The 23,523-nt window shown below is 48.5% G+C and overlaps 2 protein-coding genes and 1 non-coding gene across 4 annotated transcripts in view; 2 read left to right on the top strand and 1 right to left on the bottom strand.

Annotated features, from left to right (window-relative positions):
* Positions 1-23,523, top strand: part of LOC149342231 (sodium-coupled monocarboxylate transporter 2-like) — a 52,286-nt gene that overhangs the window by 20,201 nt on the left and 8,562 nt on the right. The window lies entirely within an intron of this gene.
* Positions 562-5,793, bottom strand: LOC149342232 (uncharacterized). Its single transcript, XM_089544561.1, has 5 exons — positions 5,692-5,793; positions 5,070-5,096; positions 4,596-4,616; positions 4,052-4,105; positions 562-1,244 (listed from the first exon to the last, which is right to left on the bottom strand). Exons 1-5 carry the CDS (start codon positions 5,710-5,712, stop codon positions 1,164-1,166), a joined length of 204 nt encoding a protein of 67 aa, XP_089400687.1. The 5' UTR covers positions 5,713-5,793; the 3' UTR covers positions 562-1,163.
* Positions 18,542-18,623, top strand: TRNAL-AAG (transfer RNA leucine (anticodon AAG)). The gene has a single exon. It is a non-coding gene; the product is annotated as a tRNA-Leu (tRNA).

Genomic DNA, 23,523 nt, shown 5'->3' on the forward strand with positions numbered 1-23,523 from the left:
CACCGCAATAAATAGTTTTCATTTAGAACTTTTCGCTGTCTTCCTGCCGTCAACACAAAGTGACAATATGCTAAGATACATGCTGCACTGCACTGCTTTCGAGATGAACTCAAGCAAGTTAGAAAATTTGTTCGACAGAAACTATTTTTATCCACGACTGCCTAAATTTCGGCAAAGCTCTGCTTGGTTATATTACAACCAGCAAATAAGATAACAGCTAGAAAAGAAATCACAATACGACTGGTCTATGTTGCACAGGCGCCAGCAGATGTGGATTTCCTCGATCTTGAGCTCGCTCACAATCTTCTTTCGAATCACTGACAAAAATGCTGTGACGTGTTTCCATCGCTAGGCAATCACCAGACATGCGCAGAACGTGCTCTTCGGGAAGTTCTGATAAAAAACCTCCCTCTGGCCAGCCACTAGAAACTGACCATGAAATGCGCTCAACACAAGTACAGACGACCATTCCAAAAACTGCAAACCGTTCCACGACGCGAGCCATGGTTTATATTTTTTTCCCAGCTTTGCATAGCGCTTAAACCATATGGAACATTTTTCAATTCAAATCGATTTTATTTCGCTGGATGCAGTCAGAAAAATATGCATGTGAATCGTCTGGGTCCTTAGACTTCTCGTATAGACTTGGGCCCATGAAGTATAAATACAGAAAATAAAGTAGCCAGACAAACTCCGGATAAAACTTTAGCAACGAAATTTACGCAATAGTTACATGCACAACAAAAAAGAGACGAAAACGAAACGCATTTAAAGCAACACTGGTTGAAAATGGCGTCGCATACATCCAGAAATAATACAGTAGTTACACATATAATGCAAAAAGATAAAAGTGTTCTGCACATATATTTACAATGGGGTCTGATGCTGGTCACACCGGTACAATTTCTTCAGTTCGCCAAGAATGCTCATGAAAGCCTTGTTATTTCATCGCCGCTATTTTCCCTTCTCTCCAGCAGTGTAGCCTCCAGCAATCCAGCAATGTAGTCTCATTACTCCTATCTAATTTTACGCACGCAGGTAAGCCTGAGGTAACGCATGCACGAAATTAGGCGTGCCCCCGAAAGACAGGAGTAAGAATTACGTTAGGTAAATGGCGCCCAACACTCGCCACCGCGCGAGCCGATTCGCGCGACCACCCTCCTTTATTGGTTGGAACCGGAACCGGGCAAGGGCAGTGAGCTCATCTTGGCAGCGTACACGCTGAGCCGCTTCACGACAAAAGCCTGGGAAAGGACACGGAGAGACAAAACAGATCAGCGGAGGCAGGATACGACAGCACAAATTTTATAAAACAGTCAGCGGCTCTACGGCCTAAATCTGTTTGTAGCATAAACCCGCACTTTAACGTCCCGAAGCGACACATATGGGCTATGAAGGACGCTGCGGCCGAGATTCGAACCCGAGACAATGTATTCAGCAGTCGAAAGTCAAAGCAACAGAGCCGCCGAGGCGGGCAGAGATGCAGGTACAGAAGGAATAGGATTGAGTTGTCCCTTGGTGAAGGAGTCACGCTGTACAGAAAAGCACCTCCTTGCGTTTTCTTAACAGGCAGGGTGAACTGCGTCCGTTATTCGGGCGCATAGTATTCCTAGCCTCCAGTCGCGTGTTTTTTATGGACCCCGTAACAATATTATTAGCAGGCTCACTATGAATCATCCCTTGATTGACTGACAGCCGTACTTTCAAACGCATCGCAAGTTGTTCAGCCAAGAGATCTGTGGTATATATATAGGGTCCTTTATTTTCGGGTATTATTTTTTTCGGAATAGAAAGGACGGGGGGTGAGAGCGGAAAAATCGGGCGATATTTCTTCAGCTCAAATTCAAGTATAAATTCAGCAAAATGCTTCAAAATTCGTGTTTTATAGGGTCGTTTCTTGCTGCAAAAGACAATTTGCTATACAGGGTATCCTGGCTAAATTTAGCCAAGGGTTAAAAGATAAAATATTTGAGGTAGGTCAGGGAAACCACTTACATACACGTACCAATCGGTTTGCGCATAATAGGCAATTTTTTGTTCCGCAGTTATTTAATTAGAAATTAAGATAATTTTTTCTAAGCGCGTAAAATTGACTTCAGACAGCAAATGTAAATGACAAAGTTGGAGAGCACCTTCAGAAACCCCCATTCTATTTATTTACGATAGATAAAGTCTCACGTGTATCGTTTTTTCGAGCTCCAAAGAAAGTCCGCGAAATACAAAAAAAAAAAATCACGTGACAAGCGCATTATAATAATAGATTCCAATCATAATAGATTGGAATAACTTGCCATCACACATAGCTATTGAGGTTAACCCACAATCGTTTCAGCATTCGCTAAAGCAAACCACGGACTAACAGATTTGGTATTTTTGTTGTATTATGTGCATTTACTGAGTATTTTATTCTGCGTTGTTTGTTGTTATTATTTGTGTACATTACTAGTTTTAATTCATTATTACGTGTATTTTGTTCAAATTCCTGTGCCATATATTTATGATTGTATCGCCCCCCCCCCCCCCCCCCCCCCCTATGTAATACCCTCGCACGAGGGCCCTTAGGGGTATTGTAAATAAATAACCCACCACGGCGGCTCCATGGTTTTGGCGTTGGGCTGCTGATCCCAGGGTTGCGGGTTCAATCCAGCCCCGGCGGCCGTATTTCGAAGGAGCGAAATACAAAAAAAAAAAAAATTCGCCTGCGTTCTGTGCTATGTCAGCGCCCGTTAAAAAAACCCAGTAGCTCTAAATTAATCCGCAGCCCTACACTACGACGTCCTTCACAGCCTAACTGTCCCTTCGAAATGTTAAACCCCACAATTTGCGATTTTCAATTTTTTTTTACATTTCTGCAGCGCTCAATTTTGCGCGGGATATAAAATACTTTGTTACGTTGGTAACTTTATGAGGACACAGAAATGGCAAAGTAGCCGCCGCGGTGGCTCAGTGGCTATGGTGCTCGGCTGCTGGCCCGAAAGACGCGGGTTCGATCCCGGCCGCGGCGGCTGAATTTCTTTGGAGGAGAAATTCGAGGCCCGTGTATTGTGCGATGTCAGTGCACGTTAAAGAACCCCAGGTGGTCGAAATTTCCGGAGCCCTCCACTACGGCGTCTCTCATAGCCTTAGTCGCTTTGGGACGTTAAACCCCATAAACCAAACCAAACCAGAAATGGCAAAGTGCACTACAATATAAATCGTTTAAGCCAACTATTTCAGAAATCTTTTAGGGGTGTAAAATTCCATGGGCCGTATATAAATTCTTGCGAGAATGACGGAACGCGTGAGAAAGGAGCATTACTCTGCAGGAATCCGGGACAGCGCTTATCCAGTGCGGCTAAGCGTAGAGTCCTATCATGTTCTGTTCTCCAGCCACACGGTCATTCTCTTTCTTACGTGTTACGGATGACGTCAACGCGCTATTTTCGAACATTAAAAGCGATGCACCGCATAGTGGTGGCCAAGGAAACTATACGCGATTGTCCAGAATCCCTTGTAATGGAAATGATATTGGATGTATAAAGCACCGGTTTCCAATCTGTTTGCTTGTCAAGCGTAACCATTAGGTTTAGTACGACCAATAAGTTACAAGGCTGTACTAAAAGAAAGACAGTTCCCACTTAGAAACTTTTAGATTTTATTACACCAATTGAAGTGGCGTAGCTACGGGCAAGAATATATCCAGGAACAATATTTTCTTTTTATAATTAGGAGGAAGAAAAATAATGCCTGGTACATAGTTTTCAAGTTTTAATGTAAGAAGTATCTGTGAATATTGAGAGATACTCTGAGCGCAGAAGTAACCTGCCAATGAACTCATATTGTTCGGCGATACTCTTTGACTAAGACAAAAAGAGAGAAGAAACTAAAATCCGTCTCTATGCGGACACCTATGAAAAATTAAAAAAAAATATGACATATATGCATGAATTGCTAGACACTAACACCACAGACAAAAATATTACGGACTGATGTATTAAATCTGTTTTTGTTTTTTTGTTTTTGTAGTCGCATACGGTGCAGACGGGTAACTTGGACATGGGAAGGTACCTACATCAATGACGACGTTGCAGATGAATAGGCCGCACGACAGGTACATGATAACGTCCTGGAAGTTTTAAAAGGAGCTTGTTAAAAGTGCGGTAAGCGAAATGTCGTTTCTAACAACCACATTGATTGTGAGCACATCGCTGCGTCGAAGCCTTCGGAAAGCTGCAGAATATATTCCTCGCAAAATGTACTAAACTGAGATCAAAAAATAACAATCAGATAGTGTGACAAAACGTAACTTAAATGGGGATGAAGTCTGGTTCATACAAGAAGATAGGTTGATTTGTACAACAGCAACTTGTAGCATAAGCGTGGTACGTGGCCACGCCTAAAAAAGTGTAGATCGCTCTTTTTTAACATGCACAGGAATCTAGTAACTAGAGAGATTTAGCATAGTGCGAGCCGCGATCTGCTACCGTGATCCGCTTGTGTGGGGGGACCTACGGCTCCTGCGCATACGCAGTCGGCACCTCGAAGAACTCGGTCGCGGTAGCGAAACGCAAATAGCGTCGTGTTATATCTCTATACTATCACCGAAACAAGCTTACCGGATCCAACCGTATGACATGCTGTTGTAGCGGGGAAAGGAAGAGAGGGAGAGAGAGAGAGATAGGGGGGGGGGGGATAGAATAAAAAGCGAGAGGTCAGGATTGAAGTTCCTTACGTAGGTGTTCCAAAATGTTTCACAAGAGTAGTCTACTAGCTGACTGTGGCGTAAAAATCGTTCGATGCCATCAAATTCGAACATAAGTTGCATTAAAATAGACTGAATATTGAACTCCTCAGTCCAACGAAAATCAAACAAAACAATCTTAGATCCGTGTACGATTCGCACAGTTATCTTCATCACGCCTGATATGAGCATTATAGATTATAGAGAAGGCTATATCTCTTCCCGTTTTTTTTTTTTGCGTCTCTATTTTCAATTTTTTTTGTGTGTTTCACTCACTTCAACGTAAAGAGCCCTTAACGCGACGCTCTTTGTCTATTAAGCGAAAATAAATGCACGAAAAAATACTTACTTCCTCCCCATCATCGTCGGGGTTGTCCTGCGTAACCAGGGTAACAAATATCAGCCTACAGATATTAATCTGTCGACGCATTTATGCTGTATGCAGGCGAGGCGAAAATTTAATATATTGTAGTCAAGGCACCTCTGACACACAACGCATGGTCAGGATAATCACTTAATCTGAAACCCAAATTCAACTGCAGTGGGTTCAAGACAAAATGAGTGCGACAGGACCGGAATAAACTCAACAGAAATAAGAGGGGAGCAAACCAACTCAGCTCTAGCAAGCTTTTGCAAACAGCGGTGCCGGAGCCACAATCTATGACTACTGAGTATTGAGTTTGCTCCCCAAACACTTTCATCCACCAGAAGGCTTCTTCCTGAGATCACTGAATGGTGCGTGTTACGGCGCAGCGATCAGCGCTGCAAACTTCAGCACAGGTTATTTCCAGCATATGACCCTCTTTTCGACAAAGACACACTCGACAAACAGACACTCTACTCTAAAAACCTCATTGTCTTTGAGTAGCATGCTTTGTCATGTTACGTTAGCGCAGGTCATTTGTGCTTATGACACGTGACGTCGTAAGACGATCGCATATGAGGTGGATTGACGACGTTGTCATGCTTACTATGTGTTGGCGCATCACCATGTTGTTCAAGGCAACGGTCTTGTTGCTGGCGAGCTGCACAGGAACGAGCAAAGAAAGATTTCATCATCATCGACATCATCATCATCATCATCATCAGCCTGACTAAGTCCTCTGCAGGAAAAAGGTCTCTGCTATATCTCTTCAATTAACCCGCCCGCCCCTGTGTCAGCTGAGGCCACCGTATCCCCGCTAACTTCTTAATCTCACCGCTCACCTACCGAATAGAATGCGTCAGTAAGGTTAATTAAGGTTAAGTCCAAGCTCGCCTTCCAGCTTTTCCTTCCGCTTGAGATGACGCGATGCAGTGTTGATGAACGAAAATTGCACAAGGCGTCATGGTTACCATTAAAGACGCAGTTAAAGACGCTTCGCTGCAAGGCATAGCGATGACAGGTGAAGCACCTCCTCGTACTATGCACTATGCCATTCTGGGTGCAGTGACTGGGGCATACTCAACCTTGAAAAGAAAGCATATATCTCGCACAGCTGACGCATCAGAATTGGCGTTAGAAAACCGACACACTACGGAAGGGGAAAGTAACAAAAAATAGTCTCGCAGAAATAAGGTTGCGATGCACATGATGATAGAATAACAGGCGGCATGCTTCCGGTGAATTAAAAATTAAAAATAAGCATTGCGTAAAACATTTAAATAGTGCTTTCCTAATGTACAGAACCGCGCTAGTTGGAACATACAGTATATTTCTCAAGCAGCAGCGCGAACACAGCAGGAGAGAAGGAAGGAGACACTGGCGCTTCCGTTGTCTCACGTCCGTGTGGTCTTGCATGTTCCCTTCTTTCTGTAGTAATCGGTCCCAATTTTTCAAACCAACGTACCGAGTGCGTATTCTTTAAGAACGGAGCTCAGTGCAGCAAGCTGGACGTTTTCTTTTATAGCAACACCTAAACGTGGATTAGAAGTGGCTGTGGTAATTACGCGTGAGGTAAAATGCAACTATGCGACGCCCAGAGCGTCAATGCATGCATGTCCGATGTGCAGGACTCATGAATCAACAGATATAAAAAAGACTACCTGAGCGGCAGCGGAGGCAGCGGCGAGCACCTGGTGAGAGTGTAGCTGAGAGCGTAGCTGAAAGAGACAGAGAGAGAGAGAGGAAGCTTTAATGCCAGAAAAAACTTAACTGTCGCTCAATCGCGGATTCCACCACAATAGTCAAGCGTAGAGAAAGAACTATAAGTGTGCTTTCTAGCAGATTTTTGTGGCACACACTGTAGATTTTTCAGACACAAAAAACAGAGTCTGTAAATAGAGAAAGCATTTCATTAATAATCTTACCTGTACTAGTGTAACAGCCTGTCAAATCCGATTTTTCTTATATTTACCATCGGTCAGTATAAAGAAGATTAGTTCATGAAAATAAATGTTTCGTAATGTTAGTTGCCGCCTTTCAAGTTATACTCCCGGCCTGTTTGCACATCTAAGGCACACGTACACGAAAAAGACTGCGTCTTAAAAAAAATATCGCAGCTTAATGATACTAAGCTTGTGATGGGCACCTCTTCTTCATCCGTCGTCTCTGTTCGCGCTGTAAGTTTTTTAAAATTAATGATACTAAAGCCTGGAATGCCATGCCGGTTAATGTAATACAGACATTAGGCTTCCCTAATATAAGTGAACTGTGCTTTCATCTGCGTTCTGTTACCTATGTACTTTGTTTCAACGTTCTCATATTCCTATTTATTTGATTCCGGTTTATTTTTTTGTTGTTGGCCGCATTTAAGGTCACCACTTTTTTTTTTGCACGCAAGAAAGATAGATTCGTTTTTCTGTATTTGACCTCTCTGGCTGCTTTTCTTTAGACCTCAAACCCCCGACCAGCGACCACACATCTCCTATTGGCCAAAACAGTGTTCCGCGATTAGGGCAACAGAGGAATAAATATGAAATCACACAACTGCATTTAATCGAACCTAGGCCCTGAGCGCTGACGTCCACGTGACTCGCTGTGTCGCCATCGTCACGCTTACCGATGAGACCGGTGCGTGTGCCTGCGTTGCGGCGCCCGGCCTCACGTACTTGACTTCGATCACGCCACGAAGCTGCAACGTCGAGACGTGCTAACGTCAGTCAGGACGGCGTTGACATTCACATTTAGTCAGTGGAAAAGCACGAATAGTGCATAGAGTGCACCCTAAATATATAGTCATAATGATCACAAAGGTCTTATTCACCTTCATTATAGGATTAGCCTTCCCGTATTGAAGTGCCCAACCAAAGTTTATTTTGTAGGAAGATGGAACAAAATAAATAATCATAACTACCGCTTTGATTCCCATGTAATGCACAGACAATTTTATTATTTCCTTAACTTCAGTATCTGCCCAGCTTCTGTTACTCCGTATGAAATCAAGAAAAAAAGTGAGGGTGTTCTGTAGCAACAGTTTCATATTCAGTCAGAAAGTAGATTCTCAGCATAGGTTTCTCGTGAAAGTAAACTTAGAGTCGCGAACTGCATCAGCAATTAGTGCTCCTCTTCCCTCGCTGTACACCGCGACAACTTTTGTACACAGCGCCGAACCACGCCTTCTCTTTCAACGCAGCGAATGCAGCCCCCCAGTTGCACTTATTATTTGCATCTTAAGATCTAGTATATTGGCAGCACTTGCTATTTAGAACATATTTCTACCATAAATGTACATTTCTAACGTTCGAGGGTCACAGAAAAAAACTTTCTTTGATTGGAACAATTTTTTTAGGCATGCTTGGTTCCAAAAATCTTCACAGCTGGCGCCACCTGTTTCAACGACCGCGAAAAACGCGAAACAAGTTGCAGCTTGCGACGCGGATTTAACTAAGAGGAAGAATTATAGTGCCTACAATAAATTGTGAGGTGTGACATAGTTACAGAGACTTCGCCCCTGCACCTTTGCATATCTGCATACCTAACTGAAATGTTGCGTTGGTTTGGGTTGCCTCGCCTGAGTGCATAGCTGAATGTTTTTGATCTAGCAAGCGAAGATAAGTCGTTAGTTCACATTTCATTCACCGAACGACGCTAGTGAATTTGAACATATTGTCACGTTGTAGTGACGGCAGTCCAGTGGTCAGGAAGACACTATCCAGTCTTGGAAACGAAGCTCTTTATTTGGGCTGACTTGCGCCCGCAAAATAACTGAATCACTCGGCGGCGGTGTAAGCAACAAACGTGCTCGTCGGTCGTCGAACTACGAATGTCCGCCGCTCGCGGCATCGCTCAATTTAAAGCCGGCAAGGAAACTTCCAGATAACAGGTCAAGATCATCTACGGTAATCTGCAAAAACATAGATGCAGCCTTTCATGGCTGCGAACAATCTAGATTAGTCTGGTCGCTTCTCGCACCACGAACAAAAGTGATAACGACCCTTTCCTGCTGCCTTGAGCGTGAACGAACACACACTGCAATGATACGTGGCATAACCCCCCTTCCAAAGAAGCATCGTCTCGATGCTTTAAAATGAGAATAAACACGGACAATGAAAACTTCCAGTCCTTTAGCGTTCATAATATGGCTTCAGGCGTACGACATGTACGACTTCCGGGCGTGTGCGGCGTCGCTGAGATGCTGTCGTGCCGTCGGGGATGACTTCGTAGTCGAGGTTACCGATGCGACGGAGAACCTTGTACGGGCCAAAGTAGCGTCGCAGCAACTTTTCACTCAATCCACGGCGGCGAACTGGCGTCCATATCCAAACACGATCACCTGGCTTGTAATGCGTGTCTCGTCGGCGCAGATTGTAGCGTCGGGCGTCGGTGTGCTGCTGGTCTTGAATGCGAAGCCGCGCAAGTCTTCGGGCTTCCTCGGCGCAATGAAGGTAGGCGGCGACGTCGAGGTTGTCTTCGTCAGAAACGTGCGGGAGCATTGCGTCGAGTGTTGTAGTGGGCTTCCTGCCGTATACCAGCTGGAATGGGGTAAACCTGGTTGTCTCCTGGACGGCAGTATTGTACGCGAAGATCACGTAGGGCAGAATGGAGTCCCACGTCTTGTGTTCGGCGTCGATGTACATGGAGAGCATGTCTGCGATGGTCTTGTTCAGACGCTCTGTGAGTCCGTTGGTTTGTGGATGATAGGCAGTTGTCCTCCGATGGCTTGTCTGGCTGTAGTTTAAAATGGCTTGCGTCAGCTCCGCTGTAAATGCCGTCCCTCTGTCTGTGATGAGCACTTCGGGAGTGCCGTGTCGCAGGAGAATTTGCTCGACAAAAAATTTTGCGACTTCTGTAGCGGTACCATTAGGCAACGCTTTTGCTTCGGCGTATCGGGTCATGTAGTCGGTGGCCACGATGATCCACTTGTTACCTGATGATGAAGTCGGAAAGGGGCCGCGGAGGTCCATTCCTATTTGCTGAAAGGGCTTAGTTGCAGGTGGTATGGGGTTGAGGAGTCCGGCTGGTCTAGTCGGAGGCGTTTTGCGTCGCTGACACTCACGGCACGTTTTCACGTAATGGGAAACGTAGGTAGCTAGCCGCGGCCAATAGTACTTCTCCTGGATGCGGTGCAACGTGCGAGCAATGCCGAGATGCCCTGCAGTCGGTTCATCATGACATGCCTGCATAATTTCTTGCCTAAGATTCTTGGGCACGACAAGAAGATGTACTGTCCTGTTGGGCGCGAAGTTCTTCTTCAGGAGGACATTATTGTGAAGGACAAAGGACGACAGTTGGCGCTTGAATTCCCGGGGAGGCGATGCGGTCTTGCCTTTCAAATAATCAACTAGGCTTTGCAACTCAGGATCCGAGCGCTGCTGCTGCGCGAAATTGCTGGCGCTTACCGGTCCTAGGAAAGCATTGTCATCTTCTTCTTCCGGTGCTGCGTCTACGGGGGCTCGCGATAGGCAGTCTGCATCGGAATGTTTGCGGCCAGATTTGTAGACTACAGTTATGTCGAATTCTTGAAGACGCAGGCTCCATCGAGCAAGGCGGCCGGAGGGATCTTTCAAATTGGCCAGCCAGCAGAGAGCATGGTGATCGCTCACAACCTTGAATGGTCGTCCGTATAGGTAGGGGCGAAATTTCGACGTGGCCCAAATAATGGCGAGACATTCTTTCTCTGTCGTCGAATAGTTGGCTTCGGCTCTCGACAGTGAACGGCTAGCGTACGCGATAACTTTCTCCTCTCTGCCATTTTTCTGAACGAGGACCGCTCCTAAGCCCACATTGCTTGCATCGGTATGAACTTCGGTTTCGGCGTTTTCATCAAAGTGCCCGAGCACAGGAGGGGACTGTAAGCGGCGCTTCAGCTCGTTGAAAGCTTCCTCTTGCAGCCTTTCCCATTTAAAAGGCACGTCAGCCTTGGTAAGTTGGGTCAAAGGTTCAGCGATGCGCGAAAAGTTCTTGACGAATCGCCGGTAATAAGCGCACAATCCAAGGAATCTGCGTATAGCTTTCTTGTCATTAGGCTGTGGAAACTCTGCGATCGCAGCCGTCTTCTGGGGGTCTGGGCGAACTCCATCCTTGCTTACGACGTGACCAAGGAACAGCAGCTCCTCGTAGGCGAAGTGGCACTTCTCTGGTTTCAGTGTCAGGCCTGAAGACTTGGTCGTTTCCAGCACTATCCGAAGCCTTCTGAGGTGGTCTTCAAAGTTTGAGGAGAAGACAACAACGTCATCTAAGTAGACGAGGCAAATCTGCCACTTCAAGCCTGCGAGCACCGTATCCATTACTCGCTGGAACGTCGCTGGTGCAGAGCAGAGGCCGAATGGCATCACCTTGAACTCGAAGAGTCCGTCTGGCGTGATGAACGCAGTCTTCTCGCGATATCTTTCGTCGACTTCAATTTGCCAGTAGCCGCTCTTCAGGTCCATCGATGAGAAGTACTTAGCGTTGCATAGCCGATCCAGTGTGTCGTCGATGCGGGGGAGGGGGTAGACATCCTTCTTCGTAATGCTGTTCAGGCGGCGGTAATCGACGCAGAAGCGAAGGGTGCCGTCTTTCTTTTTCACTAGGACAACTGGTGCTGCCCAGGGGCTCCTTGATGGCTGGATGACGTCGTCACGTAGCATTTCCTCAACTTGCTTGCGAATAGCTTGGCGTTCTAGCGGCGATACGCGGTAGGGGCTCTGTCGCAGTGGTCGGGCGTGTTCGTCTGTGACAATGCGGTGCTTGGCAAGCTGGGTTCTTCGCACATTCGATGCTGATGAGAAGCAATCGCTGTACTTTTGAAGAAGACTGCGTATTTGTTCTTGTCTGCTCCGTGGTAATGCCGCGTTGATATCAAACGTTGGTTGATGGCCTTGGTTAGATGGTTCTAGGGGTTGGTCGGGTAGGGCACATATGTCTCTGATGTCTGCCAGCTCGTCGAGGATTGCGATCGTCGTACCTTTGTTTAGATGCCGGTATTCTTCGGTGAAGTTGGTTAGCAGCACCTGGGCTTGGTCATTTCGGATTTGGGCGACTCCCCTTGCGACGCCCAGTCCTCGATCAAGGAGTAACTGGGTGTTCCTCTCGACGACGCCTTCGGCAGTTTCGACGTCTCCAGTACCTATGCAGGCGAAGACACTTGATCGGGGCGGCACGCTCAGTACTTCGTCAAGGACGTTTAAGGCAACGCGATGAGTCGCTGTCGTCGCTGCAGATATGGCTTTGTCCGTGGAAAGCTTGATCGACTTGGATCGAAGGTCGATGATCGCCCGATGTTCATTCAGGAAGTCCATTCCTAAAATCACGTCTCGCGAGCATTGCTGTAGGATCAGGAAGGTTGTCGCGTAGGTTCTCCCATTTACAGTAACTCTCGCGGTGCAGCGTCCTGACGGCGTAATCAGGTTACCACCTGCGGTGCGGATCAGCGGGCCATCCCAAGTTGTTGTTACCTTCCTGAGTCGGACAGCGAGTGGCCCACTCATGACGGAGTAGTCAGCTCCGGTGTCCACCAAGGCAGTAACCGCGTGATCGTCGATCATAACTTCAAGGTCACTTGTTCGCGTTTTCGCATTGCACGTTGTCTTCGGTGTACGATCTCGGCTTCGTCGAGTAGTGAGGCTGCGGTGGGCGTACTGCGACGTTACATCACTGGGCAACGGTAAAAGCTTCAAGTCTGGCCGCGTCGTCGTCGTCGTCGTCGGTGTCGTCGTCGTCGGAGCTGTCGTCGTCGGAGCTGTCGTCGTCGGTGTTGTCGTCGTCGGTGTTGTCGTCGTCGGTGTTGTCGTCGTCGGTGTTGTCGTCGTCGGTGTTGTCGTCGTCGGTGTTGTCGTCGTCGGTGTTGTCGTCATCGGTGTTGTCGTCGTCGGTGTTGTCGTCGTAGTTGAGGCATGGTCTTGAGTACGCGTCGATGGAGGATCTTTATCATTGCGCTTAGAAGCAACCTCACCTCCAGAGGCTGCTTTATTTAGTTTAACATTCGGGGGCTGGGGGAGCGTCCACGCATGGCGTAACCTCGGCTAGGAGATACAAAGCGCGGGGACGATGGCGACGGGGAACGTGATAGGCGGCTCGGCGATGAGTATTCTTCCCGACGCAAAAACTCCTCGATTTCGGCTGGTCGCTGGCCGTGTCGGGGTCGTGGAGCGTCGTAAGAGAACCCTCGGATGCCCAGTCTTCTGTATGGGCAGTGCCAGAGGACGTGACCGGCTTCACCACAGTGGAAGCATAGTGGGCGGCGCTGGTCGGGAGTTCTCCACTCGTCGCATTTCCTCGGCTGCGCCCGTCGCTCGTAGGACGGGCGGGTTGGGGCGAGTGGGCGGCGGTCCAACGCAGCTGGCTGAGGGCGATAGGGGCTTGGGTCCCGTCGTCGAGGGGCAGGACGGCGCACAGCTGCGGCGTAAGTCATGGCTGGGGGCTGCAGAGGCTGCGTGGGTGTCGGCGTCACACCCAAGGCCTGTTGAACCTCGTCCCTGATGACGTCCGTGAGCGATGAAATTTGCGGCTGCGTTCCCGTTGGCAGCAATCGTCGGAGCTCCTCTCGCACAACTTGACGTATAACATCCCGCAGGTCATTGCTGTTAGCGGTGTCCAGGCAGCTTGCTGAGAAAATGCGCTGCTGGCGGTCATACTGGCGGGCTCGGGCATCCAGAGTTTTTTCCATCGTGGATGCCTCTTCTACAAATTCCGCGACAGTTTTCGGTGGGTTTCGGACGAGGCCGGCAAAGAGTTGCTCTTTAACTCCTCGCATGAGCAACCTTACTTTTTCTTCTTCCTTCATGTTTGCGTCGGCACGCCGGAAGAGACGCTTCATTTCCTCAGTGTACACAGCAATGGTCTCGTTTGGGTGTTGTATGCGAGACTGTAGCAGCTGCTGGGCTCTCTCCTTTCGCACAACGTTCGTGAAAGTCTTTAGAAGCTGCTCCTTGAAGGTTTCCCAGTTCGTGAGGTTAGCTTCCTCATTCTCAAACCAGACTTTTGCTGGTCCCTCCAAGGCGAAGAAGACGTACCTAAGTTTCGTAGCATCATCCCAGTTGTTGAAGGCAGCCACACGGTCGAACTGTTCCAGCCATTCTTCGGGGTCGGCGCCAGGCGAAGCGTCGAAGGCTGGTGACACCCGGGGCTGGTGAAGAATGATTGGAGCCGTCGGCTGGGGCAAGCTCATGGTGGACGTTCCTGCTGGCTTTCGTTTCCGGGTAAGGTCAGGCAGAATCCCGAAATCAGGTGCGTCTCCTAGCAGACGTCGGCTTGCGCGGTGGACTGGAATCAGGTCCTGCGGTGAATGACTCGAAGGGCTGGCGTCGCGACTTGCTGGGGGTGTCCGGTACATGGAAGGCTACCCAGCACCTCCACCAGATGTCACGTTGTAGTGACGGCAGTCCAGTGGTCAGGAAGACACTATCCAGTCTTGGAAACGAAGCTCTTTATTTGGGCTGACTTGCGCCCGCAAAATAACTGAATCACTCGGCGGCGGCGTAAGCAACAAACGTGCTCGTCGGTCGTCGAACTACGAATGTCCGCCGCTCGCGGCATCGCTCAATTTAAAGCCGGCAAGGAAACTTCCAGATAACAGGTCAAGATCATCTACGGTAATCTGGAAAAACCTAGATGCAGCCTTTCATGGCTGCGAACAATCTAGATTAGTCTGGTCGCTTCTCGCGCCACGAACAAAAGTGATAACGACCCTTTCCTGCTGCCTTGAGCGTGAACGAACACACACTGCAATGATACGTGGCAATATTTACAAAACTAGATGTATATCGAATATGTATATCGAATATAGTTGCGCACAGGGAGCTAGGACTACTGTCTAAGTTATGAATTTGGCCGAGAAGATCGATTTAACAGCTACAATTTATCACCAAACAGCTGTACCCAGGGATCCTGTCAGTGAACTGTAATAGGCGGTGGTAGTGAGGATGAGTGTAGTATGCTGAGTTTCCGGATACGCGCCTCTGTTATTGCCTTTACGGTGCCTTTACAGGCGTAGCCACAATGTTTCATAAAAGCAACGGACTATTCGATGACAAGTCTGCATATCACAGAATTATAGTTCGCCGCATAAAGGAAGAGTAGAAACTGCGCTTGAATTTCACGTTCAAACCTAATATTGGCTGAAGTTAGAGCCAAAGGTGGACGTGGGCAACTTATTGTAGACTTCGCTACGTATTTCGGAGGTGAGAGACATAGCTGGCTTTCACTTGAAGATGTGACGCACACATGTGTTGTCCTACGCTTGGTTTCTCAATTTTACACTCGACTACGCCAACATGCCGCAGTATTAAAAAATGTTGCGCTGTATGACAGGACAAATCGGAAAACCGCGGAGCAATAACGTGCGCGACTGAAAGTTCCCCTCTCTAACGCGAATCGATAGGGCTGATAGAACAAAGTCAGTAATGGGATGGAAAAAAAAAAAAGTCGGAGACGACTTATTTTGGAGCTACATTCTCCTCGGTGTGCAGGGCCTCAAGGTTGTGTTTTGCAGTTCGCGATTTCAAAGTCTCGTGGTGACTCCGCGGGTTAGTAGGACGAACACAAAGCAGATGTTATACCTCGGCGTTGAAGAGGGCCAGGAAGATGAGCAGAAAGAGGGGCCGCGTCTTGCAGGCGTGCATCATCATCGTCATGCCCTTCTGGTGGTCCTGCGAGGCGCGCCAAAGGGAGGGTGGCGTTGGTGGTGCGCGATCAGTGTGTCGTTGCCCATGTAGTAACGGCGTCAAATAAGCCCCCTCCTTCATGACAAGCTTTCGCAGTATTATAGGCGCAGTAACCCCAAGATACAAGCAGGAAATTTTCTTTTTTAAGATCTGTCAGCCTGGGTATCCGACAATAAAGAGCATTGAGTGCCTGTAAATGCGCAATTGTAAAAACTCTTGCGATGCCCGAGACGCTGACAGCGATGTGCTGAAGGCTAGACACAGACAAAAAGAGACGTTTCGGCTCCGCTACGGCAGCCTTGTTCACGTATTAACTCTAAACGCGGAGTGCATGCGTAAAATGCGCACACAGTCTGCGCCTGTATACTCACGGACACTAGGACGGAGAAGAGCAGAATCACGACGAATATGCTAGTCCCGAAAAAGATGACTCCGTAAGTGAGAGACACCACCATTTCTGCATGGAAAGGAAGCGCGCGGGAAATAATGAAAGGAGTGAATCATGGCGACCAGTTAGGAAAAATCAATAAAAGGAAATTATTTTACGACACTGTGTTTATCGCGTACAGAAATTCGTATTTCACACCAGGGGTGTAATTATGGGTCACATTTGGAGCGGGCCGTCCGGGACAAAAGGGGGGGGGGGGGGGGGCAGTCGCATTTGAACCATGTAATTCTTGGTGATTTTTAATTGAAAATATTAGGCTCACAATTGTTTTATTATATAAAATTCCTTGCTCGGGCGGTGGCCCCATAAATCCGCCCTGGTGATAAAACAGTCGCAAGGCAACTGCGGAGCTCTTTCATAAAAGAGCTCTACACAGTTCAGCCTTGCTCTTCTTTGTTTCAGTAAAATCACGTCCGTTTAGAACCTAGGTGCGTTTTATTCCGTATCTTTTATTCTTGTTGTTTTTGCTTTTACATCATTTCTTTCCTCCTAAGTGCTACTGCTTCTTTTTTTCGCCTCAAGACGCCCTAATCTGAACTGAAACAAGACAGAACATGAAACGCTGCTTTAGGCGCCTGCTCTAATCTTGACTAAGGGCTGATCTATGAGCTGTCCACCTCCATCATGGATCCTGCATAACCTTGAATCCGACATTTTCAAACTTTCCCGCCGTCGTCAGCAAGGAACGTTGCTGTCATGAAGGCAGCTACACAGGCTGCGTATACATAGGTTGCACGTGTCGTCACTTCCGCCCCCATCAAGCGCTTGCGGCCATGCTGCCGAACCATTCGGCCGTCCCCGCCCGTCCGCCCTGCGATGCCGCACCACTCCTCGGATTGTTTTCTTACCTTTCGAATGCGATGCCTGCTCCGCAGAGGAATGAACCGTTCAGTGAAGGCTACTGGTCTGAATTTATTCGATCGGCGCGTGTAGCTACGCAGACGAAGTGAAAATTATTGACGATACAGATCCGTACACGCTACGACCGGGAGTTGACGCGACGATGGGCGTTGATGTGCTCCTCGAAGTGGCCCACGGGGGATATCGTGTACTCCTTCCAGCTTTGTGAAGTTGGAAGTAATGAAAGCCTTCGAATCAATGCGCACACACAATGATTTCTACAGCAGGTGGGTGAGAAGCCTGTCTGCGATGCGCAAGCAACGAGACGAAAAGCTCGGCCTCGGCACGCCGCTTTCTCTGCCGTCATTGCTCGCTGCGGTCGCAGCGATCCGAAAAGGATTGCCTATTCCTGTAGCTAGGATGCAGCGACACGGGACCCAGTCTGGGTTTGTGTTTTCAGACAAATTAGATGGCGTCAATCAAAACAGCAACATTCAAGAGTGTAGCCACTGCTTCCCACGTTTTCGTTGAAAGGGGGTTTCTGCAGAAATGGTGCAAGGCGTGGTGTTCACAGCGGGCGACACAAAACGGCGAGCAGCGCAGAAGACGGCCAGTCCAACCCAAGCGATCTCGTGCAGAGCGGCGGCACTTCGTCTTTCAGCGACGCTTCGTCGTCGTTGGCGCTACGGCAGCGATCGGCCTAGGCGGTATCAGGCGCGCCCGTCGTGGTTCGCTACATCGTAAACATTAAGTTGACGACACAAGCCTCTTACCTGTCACAAAGTGCACTCCGAACACGATTAAATTTGTGTTGTCGGGGTCCAAATCATCGCGCTTAATGCGAGCCAGCCACAGCTCGCGCAGATTCCTACTACATGGAGCGCTCGCACTTGCATGCCTGCGATTATCTTGCGAATGCAGATGAAGTTCGTGTTAATCGGCTTCTTGTTTCACCTGGAGCTGCCGCTACAGTCATAGCAGCCAAGGGTGGCACACAAAACCATACCGAATCTACGGATGGACGAGAACCGACAGGCAGCGGAAAGCTAGAGGCGGCCTGGCAGTGGTTCGGCAGCATGGCCGACTCGCAACCGACTGCCACCGGATGTGACGTCGGTGCAAGCTATGTATTACGATATTTGTAGATGTATCTGTCGCCCTGGCTAACGTCTAACAACAGATAAATCAGGACCCCCGCCCTCATCGCACAGAAAAGTTCATTATCAGTGAAATTTTAACATTATGCGGCTAAATCTTTCAGCCATCAATCCGCTGTCATGCCATTGGTATACCACCATTGGTCTCTCGTTCTCCAATGCAACGGTGAGGAGCTGGTGTTGGCTGAGTTGGTGCAAAAGCATTTTCAGAAATGTTCTATTTACGATTTCAGACACATTGAAACTCACCGGGCTGTCAGTCTCTCTTGGGGAGACCTACAAAAACACCGAACAAAAACGTCTAGACTCTAGAGCACAAAAAAAAAGGAGATGTATGATATTTGTAGGACTATATGAATCCCGTCCTCCGTCGGTAGCGTGGCCGAGCGGTCTAAGGCGCTGGTTTAAGGCACCAGTCTCTTCGGGGGCGTGGGTTCGAATCCCACCGCTGCCAATATTTTTTTTTTTTTTTTTAACCGGCCATTATTTTGTTCAGGTGTTCTTCTCAAATAGCCACCGGGATAGACACCCAGGTGCTCTTTTTTTTTTTCCTCACCTTCCCATTGCAGGATGGATGCTGCGAAGGCTACTGTGTTCGCGCTCTGAAAGAGAATGCAAAACACATTAATGACAGCGGTCACTATTCACGAGGCAGTAACAACTATTCACTTGGCGGAGGGCAAAATAAACATTGCATAGCTAAGAACACCGTGCGTGTCGCTCCGAAACTCACCCCACAAATCACGATCAAGCAAGTGATGCCCACTTTGGTCTCGCACGACCACATGGCGGCGGGACTACGTTGAGATTCTGCACAAGAGAAAAAAAATGTACAATTCTTTTCTAAATAAAAGCTCCGGTGTCGTTGCTGCTGTTTCGCATGTGGTAATGCGACTTCGCATGCACAACACCGACGAGTAAGGTTGCCTGTTACAAAGTTCGTTCTAGATGCAGCAGAAATACGTCAGCGTCAGACACAGTGGCGAATTTGAATATTGCCTTGCGATAGGACGACTGTAGGACATTTGAGGAATTTTCATCCTCCAGCAAAATACAAACTCAGAATATCCTGTTCGGAATGAGGACGTTTGACTATTTGAGGACGTCCTCGGAACGTTTGGTGTTGTCTGGGACGCAACAGACGATGGAGTATATGCCAGGTGTCCCAGCTAAATGTAACCAAGCTTTTAAAAAACACGGGGTGTCCTAGCCGTCTGAAACCAAATGAGGGTTGTTTACAGTGGCGTGACCTAGTCTGCAGTACTTTTTTCGCTCTTCAAGGTTGACTAATTAGTTAAGCTTAATTGACTAACTTTTTAATTATTGATGTGAGGAACAAAGCGTCAATGGAAAAGTTGTAGATCGCTTTGAGAAACAGCTTACTGAGACATTTGCAGCAAAGTAACATTTACGTAAAGTAGTTTTTTTACCGGCCTTTAACCATAACCCGCACAATAAGAAAAAGCTTCCACATGACAGCTGTGCCACTTCAACGTCCCAAGACGCGCCTTAAAGAATAAAATCCGTTTTTTCTGAGGTCCTCTCCTCGATGCGACTTTGGGTGCACATTGGGGCAGAGAAGTAAGCGAGCAGCTAGTCACGTGATAACTTTCTTTTAAGGCCAATAAATGGAGCTACGAAAATCGTAACTTGACGGAAACAGCACTACTAGCGGTTTTTCGAGGCGATCTAAAACTTTTTCATTTACACTTTCTTCCTGAAGTCAATAATTAAAAAGTTAGCTAGTTAAACTTAACTAATTAATTAACTTTGAAGAGCCAAAAATATTCAAGACTAGGCCACGCGACTATGAACAACCCTTGGTTTCACTAGACTAGGACACTTCGCCTTTTTTAAAAGTTTGGTAACATTTAGCTGGGACACCCGGTATATCGCATTTAGAGTGCGATAGCGCCGTGGTAGGGGCCAAGGCGCTTTTCTCCGTATGTTGGTGCAAACACGTCGGTTCTGTCAGCCAGCCACTGGTATCAACACGGCAAATTCTTCTTTGCGAGTCGTCCCTTCGCGTAAACACGCCACGCGCATCCGTGCACCTGGCAAGGTGTAAGTGCAACTGCCGCGCAAAATCTCAGCGTGGCTAGGTCTCCATTTCGCGGCTGCAAGTAAATTATGTAGTTGGGTTGGGAGGTGTAAACTTTTGAGCCCTCGCAATCTTTATCCTGCGCCAGACCGGAGGCCAGTGACTACAAAAAGTCTAACTGGAAAATGACTGAGCGCGAAGCATCTACAAAGGCGGATGAGTCTAATTGCGCAGCTTTGTTTGCTGGAAGTAGAGTTTCATCTCATCTCTCTTTACTGTTACCACATACGACTCCATCATATGACCTGTATAGCCCGCTTAATGCAGACATTGAATGGCGTGATACAAATTTGGTCGCCCTGTCTAGGTAACGTGGAATATTCTGCACGAAAAGACAACGCGGGAACGGAAAGCACGATTCAGGTACCGGCCTGAACTGTCTTGCCTTGCTTACCGCTTTCACACTAGGCCTGGCGGGTCCGCAGTCTCTTCTTCTTCTTCGCTTCACCTTGCCCGCTGAACGCATGTAGGCTCGCGCGAAGCTCTTCATCTCCTCTTCAGCATGATTCACGTTTGCTGCCATGCGTTCTGCTACCCCGCCGCTCTGTCTTCGCTTGCAATCACCAGGTTTTCAGGTTCTGAATCCTTTTTTTTTTGTCTAACAACAACTGTGCACAGTTAGGGCCTCCGGAATAAAGGAACTATAGAAGACATGCTGAAGTGACATCATCATCATCAGCAGCCTGACTACGCCCACAGCAAGGCAAAGGTCTCTCCTATGTCTCTCCAATTAACCCTGCTCTTTGACAGTTGCGCCAATCGTATCCCCGCAAACTCCTTAATCTCATCCGCCCCCCTAACTTTCTGCCGCCGCCTGCTACGCCTGCCTTCTCTTCAGCGGTTATATCTGGCCTTCGCATTACATGCCCTGCCCATTTGTTCCTCTTGATTTCGACTAGGACTAGGATTTAGACTAGATAATTTATTAAACACCGATTTTCCCCTAGAGTTCCGGCTTTCATTTCCGCGCGCAGTGACGTGAAAGCGCATATGACTAGTGCCAGTTCTGTGATTCGCAGCTGACTACGGAGCAGCGAATAACAACGCCTGCAGCCAGACAATTGGAGGGGACACTAAAGCTCCGCCTTAAAGGTATCACACGACAATGTTAATGGGTTAATGCCCCAATATGCGGAACTGGTCATTCTCGACTTTACGTTCATTGGTAAATTGGTAAATTGGTTTTTGAGGAAAGGGAATGGCGCAGTATCTGTCTCACATATCTCGGCGGACACCTGAACCGCGCCGTAAGGGAAGGGAGGAAGGTGGGAGTGAAAGAAAAAATGGCTGAGGCTTAACTTGGTTAAGCCTGGAGAATGCGAAGCATCATCGTGTCGCGTAATTTGGAGGCGCACAACCACAGCGACGGCGCGAGGTGGGCCCCCGTTTCTCCACTGTCGTGACGTCATCGTGTCACGTGGTGTGACGTCATGTATCACGTGATGTGGAGGCGCATAACCACGGTGAAGGGCTGAAGTGGTAGCTAAAGTAGTATGCTTCGCATAAAAAGAGAGAAAGAGGTGCCGTAGTGGATGTCTCCGGAATAATTTCGACCACCTGGGGATCTTTAATGTGGACTGACATCGCACAGCACACGGAAGGAAGGAAGGAAGGAAAAACTTTATTTTACTCTAGTCCTTTTTCCTGCGGTTTGGGAGCATCTTCAGAGACGTTTTCTCCTTGATTTTACCCCCAGGAGTCTTCTCTGTCGAAGTCGTCCGCCTCTAATCAGTGGTCGGTTGCCCTCAGTCCAGGGCTCCGCTGGCCACTGCCGCCCGTTGAGCTCGCTGTACCAGACCTTCTTGGTCTTCACAGCGGTCGCTGGACAGCAGAGTCTCCCACTGCTCCGCACTCGGGTTTTGTATTTTGGGGACCACGTCTATCTTTTGGCAGGCCCATGTGATGATATAGAGAGTAGGTTTTCCGTCGCACCAGGGACATTTGTCTGCGTATATGGTAGGGTGCATTTTGTTTAGTATATGTAGGTTTGGGAAAGAGCCTGTTTGTAATTGTCTCCAAGTGACAGCTTCCTCTCTGCTGAGAGATTTGTGCGGTGGGGGATACCGCAATCTTCTGCCTCTGTAGTTTTGTAGTATGGCCGAGTAATCCCTGGGTGCTGGCGCGAGTTCCGCGGGCTCATCGGATGCTCGGAAAGTAATGTATCCTCGAGCTATCCTGTCGGCCTCTTGGTTTCCTGCCACCCCCGTGTGCCCCGGTACCCACACAATTTTGTGTGGGATCTTGTCGCTTTGTTCTTCCTGGTTTTTAATTCTGTCGCTCGCTGCGAGGAGTATACGGAGCGCGTGACGACCTATCCTGCCATTCATGTAATTTCGGCAGGCTGTTTGAGAGTCGGTGAGTATTGTTAGCGACCGCCCGGTTCTATAGCCCTCCGCCACCGCTATAGCAACGGCTACTTCCTCGGACTCTGCAGCTGTGCAGCCTCGGAGAGACGCGCTGGTCATTTCGCGTAAAGACGAATCGACCACCGCCGCCACAGCGATTTTGGTGTCTCCTCCTCTCCAAGACGCGTCTGCATACACGGTCGTGGCTTGAGGAGCGTATGTTCTTTCGATGAAGTCGGCCCTCGCTTCTCTTCTGCCTCGATGGAGGTTGGGATCCATGTTTTTTGGTATTGGCGCTACCTTGAGGGTCTTGCGAAGCTCGTCGGGGATCGTTGCCGTCCTCGTCATTTCTCGCATCTGCTCGCGGTATCCGAGCCCACGGTATCCGAGCACACGGGCGCCTCTCGCGTATCGCCTCCATTCGAAACGCGGCCGCCGCGGTCAGGTTCGAACCCGGGTACTCCGGCTCGGTAGACGAGCGCCTTACCACTGAGCCCCTGCGGCGGACTACGTGCGTAGGCCCTCATACCACTCCTGGCGCAGTGGTGAGGCGGTTTAGCGAAGCGGCACTGCCCTACGATGACAGGTGCTGGCACCGCGGTGGGGCTTGTGCGACCCAGGCTGCACTTCCCAAGCAACCTATCGCGTCCAGTCATTAATTTAATTGCCACCTGCAACAGCGGTCAGTTTGCTTACAATCCGGTGGGCAGGTTGTGATGACATCACAAGGTCACGTGAATGAGAAAAGTATTTAATGCACAGAATAAATCGCGTATCTGTTTTTTCAGCCAGCGTCCGTTCCGGCGGACGCGGTTGTTGCGACGCGCGTCTTTACTCTCTCTTTTACTCTGTCCTCTTATCTTCGAACTCTCTTCTATCTGCACGTGGCAGCGGTGGTGGCTCGGCAG

The sequence above is a fragment of the Amblyomma mixtum genome, chromosome 5 (assembly GCF_055824585.1).
Source record: "Amblyomma mixtum isolate Tamu chromosome 5, ASM5582458v1, whole genome shotgun sequence".
NCBI classification, from domain to species: Eukaryota; Metazoa; Arthropoda; class Arachnida; order Ixodida; family Ixodidae; genus Amblyomma; species Amblyomma mixtum.